Source organism: Trichosurus vulpecula, chromosome 5, assembly GCF_011100635.1.
Source record: "Trichosurus vulpecula isolate mTriVul1 chromosome 5, mTriVul1.pri, whole genome shotgun sequence".
In the NCBI taxonomy this organism is placed as follows: domain Eukaryota; kingdom Metazoa; phylum Chordata; class Mammalia; order Diprotodontia; family Phalangeridae; genus Trichosurus; species Trichosurus vulpecula.
In genome coordinates this window covers 183,722,985-183,737,398 of record NC_050577.1, presented here as the reverse complement: position 1 = coordinate 183,737,398, position 14,414 = coordinate 183,722,985, and the positions used below count along the sequence as shown (strand labels likewise).

At 35.2% G+C, this 14,414-nt stretch overlaps 1 protein-coding gene across 1 annotated transcript in view; it reads left to right on the top strand.

Moving 5' to 3' along the window:
- The window catches only part of LOC118851723 (solute carrier organic anion transporter family member 1B1-like), a 73,016-nt gene extending 65,252 nt beyond the window's left edge, over positions 1–7,764 (top strand). The window contains exons 13-14 of the mRNA XM_036761234.1: positions 3,418–3,481; positions 7,677–7,764. Of these exons, the coding sequence (XP_036617129.1) occupies positions 3,418–3,442 (25 nt within the window). The 3' untranslated portion in view covers positions 3,443–3,481; positions 7,677–7,764. The remainder of the gene's footprint in view (positions 1–3,417; positions 3,482–7,676) is intronic.
- Positions 7,765–14,414: the final 6,650 nt, after the last annotated feature.

Here is a 14,414-nt window from a genome sequence, read left to right as displayed (position 1 = left end):
TTTCTCTAGATGACCATATATTGAGTATATTTAGGAGGAAAACTTATCTAGATATAAGAAGGTTTTTGTGATACTTTCCAATTCTTAGTGATTCTGTCTATATAAAATCATTGTTGATAGTTTTTGATGAAGATAAAAATTAATTCCAACTTAAATGAGAGGACCGATAAATGAGCAAACATTTATCAAGCATTTATTATATGCCAGAAATTATGAAACTCTAAGATAGAAAGAGTAAGAAAAAATGATCTTTGCCCTGAAGGAGCTCACATTCTAATGAGAGAGACAACATAGATAAGTCGCACCCTACATATCTAGCTACACACATACACACGCACGTGTGTGTATATGTGTGTGTGTGTGTGTGTGTGTGTGATCAATGGAAATGAGCACTAAACAAGATGACACAAGAAGCTAGAGGGGACCATTAAAGAGTTCCCTGGAAAAGATGACACTTAAGCTAAGTCTTGAAGAAAAGTAGAGATTTTATGAATATAAATTGGAAGAGAACCCATTCTAGCCATGGAGAACAGCCATTGCCAAAGCCTCAAGATGAGAGATGATATTTTGTGGGAGAGGAGCAGCAAATAGTCCAGTATAACTTAATCATAGATGGCATAAAGGAGAGCAGAATTCAGAAAGATTAGAAAATGGTAAGGGAGCAGTTTATAAGAAATACAAATGATAAACCAACAAAAATTCATCCTGGAGATATGGAGAGATAAGAATTATTAGTAAGAGGTAGGAATGGGGAGCAGGTTAACATTATTAGACCTAAACTTGGGAAAATAATTTTAGCAGCTTAGTAAGGGATGAATTTAGTGGGGAGAGACTAGAGACAGGAAGGTCAGTTAGAATAATATTGTAGTAATCTAGGCAAGAGCTGTGATAATTTAGAGTAGGCCTGAATTAGGAAAGTAGTTATGTGAGTAGAGAGAAGGGGATATGTGTGAGAGATATAGTAGAGAAAGAAATTATATTTGGCAAATGATTGGACATGTGGGGTAAATGTGAGGAATCCAAGATGACAATGAAGTTTGATCTTTGGTGACTAAAAGGATAGTGGGTCAACAATAGAAATAAAGCAGTTCAGAAGAGAAGAAAATTTTGGAGTAAAGAAAATTATTTCTTATTTGGACATGTTAAATTTGAGATCCCTAAGGTGATCCAGTTTTAAATGTGTCCAAGGCAGTTGGTGCTGTAGGACTGGAGCTCAAGAGATATTATTTATTAATTAGAGATTTATTAAGAGAGGTCTTAATAAATTGATTCTGGAATAATCTGCATAGAAATGAAAATTAAAGTCCTAGGATCTGAAGAGAATCATGTTATCAAAAGCCTTGGGGATATCCTGAGTTAATTCTTGTAAAGTGAATGAAGATTCAGCAAAATAGACTGAGGAGGAGCTAGACAGGCAGGAAGAGATAGGAGAGGGAGAAAGAGAAGGACAGGAAAAGAGAAAAGCAGAAGCACAGGGACAGGGACAGAGAAAGGAAGAGGAGAATCACAAAAACCCTAAGAGGAGAAGTTGGGGATTAATATTGTCAAATGTTGCAAAGAAATCAACTAAGATTATTATCAAGAAGATGACATTAGATTTACCAATTAAGATATTAGTGGTAACTTTAGAGAAACCAGTTCTAGTTGCATGCAAATTTCACAGAGTTTGGAAAGGGGTGAGAGAAGAGGAAATAGAAGCATTGACTGTAGATGCCTTTTTTCAAAGACATTAGCTGAGAAAAGAATGGGAGATAAGGAATGATTGCTGGTAGGCATGGTAAGATCTAGTGAGGATTTTTTTAAGGATGCGGAAGACTTAGGTCTCTTTCCAGGCAGTAGGAAGGAGCCAATATATAGGGAGAATGCAAAATGGTGGGTACAGTCTTCTGGAACCAGAAAAAGTGGATGGAATCAAAGGCGCATGTATAGGGATTTGCCTTGGCAAATAGAAGGGCCACTTCCTTTTCAGAAACTAGAGTGAAGGAAGAGATAGTGGGAAATTATGTCAGAGTAATATGAGATGAGGAAGAGGGCCAAAGAAGGATCCCTGAGTGGGTGCCCTCATTATTTTGGTCAAGTATAAGGGAAGGTCCTCAGTAGAAGGTATAGGAGGAGAGAGTGGCATGTGGGAGTCTACTGGGGGGAATAGTAGGATTGTGTTGCTATAGTAATGTTCCCATTGAAATTGAATACCATAAATTTGAAGCAACCACAGTTAAATGTAGCTTTTTATTTTCTCAAGATCCATTCAAGACCATGTTAGCATAGAAGACAAAGATTCTAGGGATTCCATCTTGGCTTTTGTAAGAAGCTAGAAATTGATGATTGCACATTTTTAAATGGGTTACCTCCACAACCCATTTCTTCTGCATGTATTTAGTATAGCCTAAATATTGTCCAAGATCTTATTTTCTTAAATGCTGTGATGCCTTTCTCACATAGTACATTGAACATTGTAATAGTACAGTAAAAATGCTGTGGTTCCACTATTGTTGCTGATGAGAATAGATCATCATAAAAATGCCAATCTATATCTTCCAATACTCATATACTTATTTCAGCTACAAATGATATCAAAATGATTTTGCTCACTGGGTCTCATGTGATTCTCTCATTCATTTTCCACTATGCTCTTCTCCCTGTTATTTTTAAGAGGTATCATAGCCAATAATCTGATGTACTCTAAAATAATGTAGCCTTTGTTCCTCTTCTACACAAATAGAATGTTTTCTTTTGACTGAGGAAATCTCTGGGTTATTTTGACCTCAATCATCATGACTGGTTTACAACAATAAAGCATCTCTAAGAAATTATGAAAGAAGCTCTCCTTACAGTGTCCATGACCAATAATAATATAACCTGCAGTTAAATACTTCATTATTTACAGGGAAACTCATTCCATTTAGCTCACTTACAATTATTGAAAATTGCTTTAAATTGAGATCAATTCTACCCCCCTATACTTCTATCTAATGCTACACCCTTGGAAATGACATAGAATAAGTCTAATCCGTACCCACATGAAAGTTCTTATTTGTACTTTCTCTAGGTAAATACCCCCAATTCATTTTCTGGTGACAAGCATATCTGTAATTGGTCAATTCAGTCCTTTATATGATATTATATTACTTGGTCTATGCTCAAAAACTTTCCAGCTTATTAATGTTCACTAGCTTCATGTCCCTATATATTAATATCACTTTCAATTGCCTTTAAAAGTAGACATTTTAATCCTTGTGGAAGGTTTAATGAATTGTAAGTCATTGCTTATATATACCAATGGGAATTGGGTCATTTAAAAGCATTATTTGCTGAAGATTTACCAGTATGGAAAGCACGTGAAGCGTACTAAAAAATGTGTTTGTTACATAATGTGATAATCTGAAGATGCTTTACTGTTCTTTGTCTATATTTCAGGAATGTTGCTCCTCACCTGAAATAACTTGCAATTGGTTTTTTTCACTGTGTTTGAGATTATTAGGTATGATTTTTTTCTTGTAAACTCAAAAATATTATGAAATTAAACGCAACAATATTTATTAAATGTGAGAAATTGTATTAAGGATATATCTTGCCTTTAAAGAACATATCACTGATAAGGGGAGAGGGAATAGATATACATAAATAGAATGAGATAGGGGCAATGGATGGATTGAAAGTGTCCTAGGAAAATCTAAGTGGTAAGTAACCCTTTTTGACTGGGGAAATCAATAAGGGTCTACATGACACTTCTGAGCTTGGCACTGAGGAATGATTTCAATAACTTAAAAAAGAAAGATTGAATCCTAAATGGTTGTGGGAGAGTACAAGCAAAAATCAGAGGACAGATAATGACCAAACGTAGATAAAACCAAAAGTGTTCAAAGAAAGGGAATGTAAACAGGACACAAAGTTTGATTGAAGTAAAGTTGTGGAAAGCCCTAACATTTAGGCTGAGGGCTAGGTCTTTTCCTTAGAAACATGCACTGGATTTTACTTTTTCATCAGGAGAATTATATGGTCAGACTTATACAATAGGAAGTTTATTTTTGGCGACTATATGAAGAAGTATTGAGGAAGGGAGAGATTGGAGGAAGGAAGAACAATTAGGAAGGTTATTATGGTAGTCCAGGCATGAGATGATGATTTCTAAACCTGGATGGTTGCTGAGAGTGAAGATTAAAAAGATAGGTATAGGAAATGTGGAGGCAAAACCAATAAACCTTGACAGTTGATGGAGATAATGGAAAACAAATATACAACAATGAAAGGCCTTTGCAATGGGATTACTGGGGATACAGTAACATCAAACAATAGTGAAATTGTGAAAAGGGAGCAGAATTAAGCAATCCCAAAATGTCAGACCTGACATGGAACTTAGAAATCATTTAGATCAGCATCTCTTATGACTTAAAAATACAATTTTTTCTGATGCTTTCTTATATTTCCCAAAGACTCTCCAATGATCCAAAATGAAACCCTCTCTTGTATCAAAGATAACCAAAGCAAAGCTATGCACTGACCATTCTGCACCTATACATAGTCTACTACCTATCTTCTGAGAGTAAGAAAGCCTTGGCATTATGTATTTACTAAATCATGGAATTTTAAAGTTGGAAGGAAAAATCAGTGGTCCTAACCCATACCCAATGAAAAAACTCTAACATATACTTGAAAAGTTATTATCTAACTGAAGATATCCAATGAAGCTAAGGAACAATTATTGGCACCCAATTAATTTTGGATAACTCTGGTTCTACTAATACAGAGATTTCAAACTGCCCATAGGGCATGATGCAGATTAAAATGTAATTGGGAAATATTTAACAAAGTAGTATACAATGTAACATAGATGATGTTAATTTAATCATTTTCTAAGTCAATATGCTAACTGTAGGAATCCTTGCTTTTTGAATTTGACACCACTAATCTAGCATTCCTTTACATCAAGCCTCAAATTGTATCTTTGCAATTTCTTCCATTTGCTCTCAGTTCTTCCCTCAATAGCAAAAGAAATAGACAGCTATCATACCCCTCCCACCAACACATGGCTTTTCTTCTTCAGACTAAACATTCCCAGTTCCTAATTCATGATTGGCTACTGAATTGATCAGAATTCTGAGGGTCTTTCAAGGTTTCTTTTTTCCTTTATATTGTTTTGGTAATATTTTTATGAATTGTTCTTCTGGTTCTGCTTTCCCTGGTCTGCATCACTTCATAGACCTCTACCTAATATTCCCTGAACGTTTCATATCATGATTTCTTGTATCACAATTGTTATTATTATATTACAAGACCATTACTAGGTCTATATCCCAAAGAAATCAAAGAAAAGAGAAAAGGACCCATATGTACAAAAATATTGAAGTAGCTCTTTTCTTGGTGGCAAAGAATTGGAAATTGAGGGGATACCTATCAACTGAGGAATGTCTGAACAAGTTGTAGTATATCACTGTGAGGAACTACTGTGTTCATACCTGTATGGACGGATTGAAAGTGAATCAGCATAACCAGGAGAACATTTTACATACTGCGAAAGATTTAGCTATTCTGAGCAAGACAGTGACCTAAAACAATTCCAAAGATCCATGAGGAAAGAAGAACTCTGAGTACAGATTGAAGCATGTTTTTATACTTTATTTTTCTTGCCTTTTTGTGTGTTTTCTTTTTCAATGGCTATATGGAAATGTTTTGCATGACTTCATATGTATAATTAATATCTTATTGCTTGCCTTTCCAAATATAGATGTGTGGAAGGATGAGGGATAGAATTTGGAAATCAAAATTCTTTAAAATGAATATTAACAATAAATAGATATACATAGATAAATAAAAGGGGAAAAATAAAGGCAATGCCATTTCAAAGGATGGAATACTAGCTTCTAGGAGGATCAGGAAAGGTTTATATGAGAAATGGTATATAAGCTGAAGTTTGAAAGACTCTAGGGATTCTAAGAGCTAGAATGTAAGAGAAAAAAAACCCTCCAGGAGTGGGCAAAATCTGCTTAAAGGCAAGGAATTGGAAGAAGGTATGATATATAGGTAATAGGTAGAAGATGAATTTGGTTGAAAATAGAGTGAATGACAGAGTAATATGTAATAATACAGGAAAAACTAAGGTTGAGGTCAGGGCTTTAAAGTTTTGTAAATATTTAAAGGTAGTTTTGCATTTGATTCTAGACATAACTAGATGTCATGGAGTTTATGCAATGGGGAGTGTGAAATGGTCAGTAGATTTACTTTAGCAGTTATGTGAAGGATAAAACAGAAAGTGGAGAAATCTCATCAAGGAAGATCAATTAGGAGGTTGTTGTAATACTTTAGTTATGAGGTCCTGAACTAAGGTTGTCACTGCATGAGTGGAGAAGAGGAAATGGAATACAGGAGATGTAGAGGCCTGAACAGACAAAATTTGGCAACTGCTTGGCTATATGGCATGAACAAAAATGAAAAATCAAGGATGATTCTGAGATTGCAAACCTAGCCAACTGGAAGGAAAATGGTTCACTCAGCAGAGATACCAAAGTTCAGATACTGGGGAACCTTGAGAGGATGTTAAGGAGTTCTGTTTTACACACATTTAGTTAGAAATACCTGCAAGATGCTCTGATCAAAGTGCCAAAAAGGCAGTGATTTATAACTGGCACTCAGGAGAGAACCTAAAGCAAGATATATATGTATATGTATATATATATATATATATATATATATATATATATATATATATATATATCTTGAGATTTATTTGTTTAAGGATAATGATTAACCCAATTGTTGTTACTGTGAGTGAAAGTGTAGAAAGGAGAGAAACCAAGAACATAGCTTTGGGATCCACCTAAGGAAAAGGATGATAGATAAAGTCCAGAAAAGGAGACTGATAAATGGTCAGATAGGGAGAAAACAAAGCAAGAATAATGTCATGAAAACCTTGAGAGGACAAAATATCCAGCAGGACAAGATGTTCAACATTATCAAATGATGTAGAAATGTCATGAATGATAACAACTTATTAAAGACTTTCAGACCTGTGGCATTTATGAGCATTAGAAATAAATAAATAAAGTTGGAAAGCACTGAAAGGGATTTAAAAGTGAGAAGAGATGAAGTGGAGTAAACAAAGATAGATACCTTTTTCCCTAGTAGTTTGGTGGCTCTGATAAGGGAGAAGAGATGTATACTTTTGGAATTCCCTTACTTATTACTCTTTACCACATTCCCAGCTATGATTTCCAACTCTATCCCAGTGTTTGTACTCAGGTTCAAGGTGCAAGTGTGCGTGCTACAGTGTTTAGAAACAGAATCTCTCTATACTCTCATCCTAGTCAGACTACATATAACATTCTGTGTTCTACGTGTACATTTTAAGAAAGGTATGGATGAATTATAACAAGTCCGTGGAGAAGCACCTAGAATTGGAGCACAGTATTCCAGATATGGTCTTCCTAAGGCATAGTATAAGAGGACTATCAGCCTCACTTGTTCTGAACAAATTTAATGATTAACCTCGGCTCTGTAATGTTCTTCAATATTTAGTATTATTTTTCAATCTTTTTGTTTTTCTTTGTAATCTTATGAGTTTATTTATGTTAAAAATATTATTCTGAAAAGAAATTGATAGGTGTTCACTAGGCTGCTGAAGGGATCCATGACAGAAGAATCCCTGCTCTAGTTTGACATTTGGTTGTTTGACATTGCAGGAGGAATGTTGGCCCCTATTTATTTTGGAGCAGTGATAGATTCAACATGTCTAAAATGGGCCACTAATATTTGTGGAGAACAAGGAGCTTGTAGAATATATGACCCCATATCACTTAGGTAAGTTGCTATAAAATGATTTTATGACCTGATTTTTTCCAATAAACTACCTATATTCCAAAAAAATGCAATTCCATCATCTTTCGATATTAAACATTATGATTGGTTGGTTGTATTTTTGTTTTGGAGAACTGATAATGACAAGGTTGATTCTAGATTGCATTATGTTCAGGAATCATAGATGAAAGGACAAAGATGAGAGTAATAGGTCCATGCTCACATTCATTATTCAGAACTATATTGTCATGGTGGGAACAAAAATGAGACGTCTTTACTTTCCCTATGCTACAAAGAGATAATATGTTCTAGCAGAAATAACTGAAGTTTGCTTTTACGTTGTACTTTATTGCATACAAAAGAACTTTCTCATTATACGCATAAGCTCTTTAAAAATCACTAGAAAGGAACTAGAGTAAAATATCTAAATTTTGGTCTGTACTCAACTGAAGCTGCTTGAGTAAGTATTTAACCTCTTATGTCTGTTTCCTCATATGTGAAACAAATCTAGCACCTCCTCTACATATTTCAGGACATTGTAAATCAACTCAATTTAGTTAAAAAACATATAGTTGGTATCTTATATATAGAAACACTGGGATACAAAGATGAAAAATGACAAGTTTTTGCCTTACAGTACTTATAGACTAAGAGGATGGGGTGAGACAGATGCAGAAATAGTTATATTAAATATTAAAATGAAAAAAGTGCATAGAAATCAAACAGAGGGATATGAAGTAGGGTTCATTCTAGCTGAGGGGAACAGAGTTGCATCATGAAAGAAGAATACTGGCCCTGAGTCTTGAAAAAAATAAGGGATTTCAATGAATAGAGGTTGGGGATACAGTCCTTGGGGGTGGGGACTGAATAAATGATCACAAATTTATTAAGTGAACTTCTAGGAGTGGAGTCACATGCAGAGGTAGAGAAAACATTCAGCCAACCTCTCCCAACATTCTTCTCCAAAATATTTCAAAATATGAATCAATTAAATTCTAGGGAAGTCAGAACCAATAAAAAAAGCAGCTAAAACGTTCTTCCAGCTTATGACAACTTACAAGGTTCATAGGAAGAATCCGTGACTCTGGGCCAGTCCCAATACAGGGATGGGACTTCATGGTGGTACATAAGCAAAAGCCGTGTTGTGGGGCTCTCAATTCAGAGACAGTCAGAGTTCAAGGGCAGAGAGGAACACCGTTTGGTTATGAGGGAGAAGGGGCCTTGCAGAGCAATATCACTTTTGATCACAAGGGATCAGGACTCTAAAGAATAATATCAACTTCAGTGTCAAAAGGGAGCAGGGGCCCTGAGAAGCAGTATTGATTGCAATCCTAAGAGATCAAGGGACCATACAATGGACCAAGAGAGCAGTAACCACATATCTTCCAGTATCATACCACCTTAGAAGCACCAAAAACTGCCAAACCTCTGAAATTACCTCTAAAAACAGTAGTACAAAAAAGCCAAAAGCTTGGGACAGTGCCCTTCTCTCTCTCTTTACAACTTTAGCATAAAGTTCAAAGTAAGAAATAGGGTGGAAAAATTACCAAACACCAAAAGAACCTCTCCATAAAAATCTACTATGGCGACAGAGAAGATCAAGACACAAACTCACAAGAAGGAAATGATATCAAAACAGTTACAAAGCTATATGAGTTGGACACAAACCCTACAAAATTTGTGGAAGAGGTTTTTAAAAAGAGTTAAAAAAATTCAGAGTAGAAAGTGGTGAGTTTCACTACACTTTCCATTGTTCTCAGGTACTGTAACCTGTTTATGGATTTAACAGGTTCAGAATAACTGAACTCTTTGGTTCACTTTGGTATTGGTTTTCTTGCCATGGTTATTTGACTGTATGCTTATGTACTGAGTTAAAGGTTAGAACTGAGTTCCTCCTCTGCTCTTGAGCTTAGAGCCACACTAAATTATTGGAATGTGTTCCTTGCTCTGTACGTAGCTAGGGCGTCTCTTGCTTGTGACTGCAACCACTCCTTTTCACTGTGGAGCTGTGCCCTGGAATTAGGTAATGGATGACAAAACTGCCTGCTGGCTCCCATTTCTTTTCCCAGCACTGGTTTGAGTCCCCTGGGATGTCTTTCTTCCTAGTCCAACCTTTAACCTACTCCAAAAAAAATCTCCACTATAACACACCTGACAAATGCTCATCATAGCCAAGAACAGATAGAAATTGCCATTAGCTTATGTACCCCCAGGGTTATTAAAACTTGTCAAGTGGCATGGGGAATACTTTGATTGGATTTTTAAAATGATTTCTAATCAACAAAGTAATGAAGCTCTTGATAAGCCTTTGGAAAAACATAACCCATTCATCATAAATCTCTTTACAAGTCTTTCATTTAATGCTTTATTTTATGCGTGCTTAGTTCTAGCTAAAATATACACCCTTTCATATTAAATACATGTTTATCCATATCAACTTAAAAAATCATATATATGTAGTGTGTATACATGCCTACACACACATATATACATATATATGTATATATGTTTATATATGTATATATAGATATATGTGTGTGTCTAGTATTATATACTAGAAAGTTTGCTGAAAGCTAAAGAATACAAGGAATGGAAAAAGTCAATGCTAATATTTTCCTCTGAGTTTGCCAGGAAGTATAGTCTATGTTCTATGTGTCGATATGGTAGTCATCTAGTCCTCTTTGAAGAGTTCCAAAGAAGAGGAAGCTGCTATTTCATGAAGCAGTTTATTTCATTTTGTGATGATATAAATGTTAAGAAAATTTGGGGTTTTTTTCTAATATCAAACCTAAATTTGATGCTGAAACTTGCACTGGTTGCTCCTAGTCCCTGGACATGACAGACTTCCAATTCCTGAATACACCTATCATGTCCTGTTTCCTTCTCCAGTCTAAATACCTATTCCCTTTGTCCCCAACAAATTAACATGCGATATATCCTCATATAATGTTTCCTGAATATATCATTGATATCTCAATCTTAATTAGTTTAACAGGTAACTCTTTTCCCCTGAACCTTCCCATACCATACTTACCCCAATGAACTTTCTATTTTTTAAGGACACCACCATCTTTAAAAGTAGGCTAGCATGCAAGTTCCGTTTCCCTCACCTCTCCAGCCACCTATCCAATAAGTTGAACAATTTTGTGGATTCTGTCTCCAGAATTTTTCACACCATTTTCTTACCTCCCATTCCTCCCATTTCAATATTCAGATCCATTTCATTTTCTCCATTCCAATTGTATTCATCATCACTTCTCTCCCACTATTGTAATAACTTTCTAATTGTTTCTCTCTTTCTCTCTTTCATCTCCAATACATCCTTGTCAAACTATCACTGTAGTTTTCTAAGATACAAGTTTGTCAATTGTCAACCTGTGTTCTATAATTTTAAAACTATTTTTAGAAAGGAATTTGAACAGAATTTATTTCCTTTGTAAACTTATGTAACTTATTCTGTGTATTAAGAAATATTCTGAGAAGACTGCCACAGCCTTGACCAGATTGCCAAAGGAGTCCATGAGGTAAAATGGTTAAGAAACACCACACAGCTAATATAAAATACAAACTCCTCAGGATTTCATTTGAAGTCCTAAAGACTTTTGACTATTCTCTTACATCAAAATTACTTCTCCTGGTTCTTTACATTTGGACAGGACCTCCCCCAACTACACTACATTCTTATGCCTCCATCTTTATGAATTCTTGTCTTCCTTCAAGGCTCAGTTCTTCTCTTTTCCTGATCCTGAACCCACCCCTTCAAAATTGTTAGTACTCCCTCCCTATTAGAACATCTCAAATTATCTAATATTTGCAATTAACCTCATTTGCACTATCCTAACTAGTCTGATGATCAGTCCTAAGATCACTTGAGAAAAAAAAGGAAACTTAGAAAACTAATTCTCCTTTCTCCATCATACATTAGCTAGCTCATCTACCCAGACTAATAATCCTCCTCCTGTTTTAAATCTTTTTGCCTCTACCATAGCTACAATATGATATATATAGATACTTTTTTGTGCCCTGAGCAATCATTGACAGCCTCAGATAATTGGAGTATTACTATTAGAATTCTTGACCTTCGTATTATAAGACCATGCAATTCTATTGTATTTCTTTTCAGTTACCTGATATGATCTCTATCACTTGCACATTTGTTGACATAATCCAAGTTTCCTTCTTTCTGTGTCATGCTAATAATTTGTATTCAGGTATTTCAAACTGAATGTCCCATAAAAATCTTAAACTCAGCAGTCCCAATCAAAACTCATTATCTATCTCTACCCCTATCAAAAAAAATCCCCTCTTCCTAGCTTCTCAATGATTATCTAGGACACCACCATCTTCCAAGTTACCCAGGCTCTCAGTGTAATTGTCATCCTCAATCCGTCACTCTTTCTAATGGCCCATACGTAATCATTTGCCAAGATCTGCCCATTTTAGTTTTGAAATATTCTCGTATGTGCCCCTTCTTTCTTGTCACCTGGTCACCAACCTGGTACAGAGCTTCATCACTTCCTATGTGTATTTTTTTTCAGTAATCTATTGGTTGGCCTCCCTGCCTCAGGTCTCTCCTTACTCCAGTTCATCATCCACTTAGCTGTCATTTTGATATTTCTAAAGTGTGTACCCAAACAATAACCATTCTAGTTAATGATGTTCAGTGACTCCCTATTACCTCTAAGAACAAACATGAAATACTCTGTCTTTTAAAGCTCTTCATAACCTGGTCCCTTCCTACCCTTTCAGTCTTACTCTGTAAGCTCTTATCCTTCATTATGATCCAGTAACAGTGGTCTACTTGTTCCTTGCACAAGACAATCCAACTCCAGCACTGTGTATTTTCACTGGCTGTCCCTCATGCCTAGAATTCTCTTCCTCCTCATTTTTGCCTTCTGGCTTCTGTAGCTGCCTTCAGCTAGATATTTGTACATAGTTGTTTGCCTGTTGTCCTCACCGTTAGACTGTGACCTCCTGCACAGAAAGCAGGGACTGCTTTCTTTTTTTACACTGTATCTTCAGCACTTAATGAAATGCCTGGCATAGTTAAACACTTAATAAAAACTTACTGATTTGACATGATCAGAATTTCATTCTTGAAAATATCTCATTTCTCTTGGACTGACTTTCACAATTGACCATGAGAATCTAGCTATATTTCTTGGAAATCTTTTAATTCTACTCTCTCAAAATTTACAATCTGTTATATTGCCATATTATATTCAGATTTCCCCCTCTTTATCACAAGCCTCAGAAGAAATGTTTGTTTCATCTATAGATTCCATTTATTTCCACTCTGGCAACCATTTTTTTCTTATTGATCAGAAATAGACCCAGTTCCTCTTTCTAACTTTTGAAAAATTTCTGAACATCATTAAGGCAAGTGAAAAGATTATCCATTTATTTTTTCCCCACAGGAACTTAGGCAGATCACAGGATGACAGATTTAAAGCTTGACCCAGGTTCTCTAACTCTAAATCTTGGACTCTTTTTCCCAGACCAATGCCTAGATAATTGAAATCCTCTGCCTACTACAACTTCTTTCTGTTGCCACATTCATTTTTTCCATTTTTTTCCTTTTCCTAAGTGGATTAGAGCGTATTTACACCATGATATTGCTTCTGTTTCTGCCAAGACACCCAAGACTCCCAAATTTAGCTCATGCTTTTCATTCCATAAGGATATTTTGTAATAAACAGTCATTCTCTACCATCACATGAATCTAATTTGTTGCTATTGAATAAGTTACACTTTTCTCTCTCCATGGATTATCCAAGAATCTCATCCTCAAACATCTTAGTGATATCCATGTTACTCTTGTATTAGAGGTGCTCATTACAAAAAAAATTCCCAAAACGAATTTGGGATATTCTTTTGTTTATTTTGGCTGAGACTCTAGGAGACCTAAGGAAATGTGTTTGTTAAGCCACAAAATATACTGGAGCTGATTCCCTTCTTCTAAGTACATTTTTACAGTAGTTCACAAGAGGGGAGAATAGCTTTTACTAAAAGGATTAAAATAAGTTGGCATTCTTTGAATCTGCAAGAATTAGTAAGAAAGTGTATGTGCAGGCAAAGTGGCATGGATAGAACATGGTTTTGGAATTAGGAGGATCAGGATCTAAAACCCACATCAGTAACTTAATAGCTATTGGACTCAAGAAGTAATTTAACTGCTCTCAGCAGTTTCCTGATATGTAAAAATGGAGCTAATAAGAAAATCTACTTCATAAGATTGCTGTGAGAATCATGAGATAGTAAATGTAAAGCACTTTGCAGACCTTAAAGCAAATTATAGGATGTCTCAAAACTCTTAGGGCAGTTTTAAGTTATTAAGGGCTAGTAGAACTGAAAAGTACAGTAAGATTTTGTATAAATGTTAGCTACTAATACACATACACAGATTATATATATATATATATTTGTATGTACGTATGTACATACACACATATATGTACATACATATGTCAGAAATTCCTAAATTGATTTATGAAACTACCTTTTTTGGTCCAGTTACTCTTTTAAGGGGAAAAACATGATTTTAATTGTTTTTATCATATGTATACTTGTATTATTTCTATAGTTAGCAATTCATTGTAAATCTAATAGTACATAAATAGCTG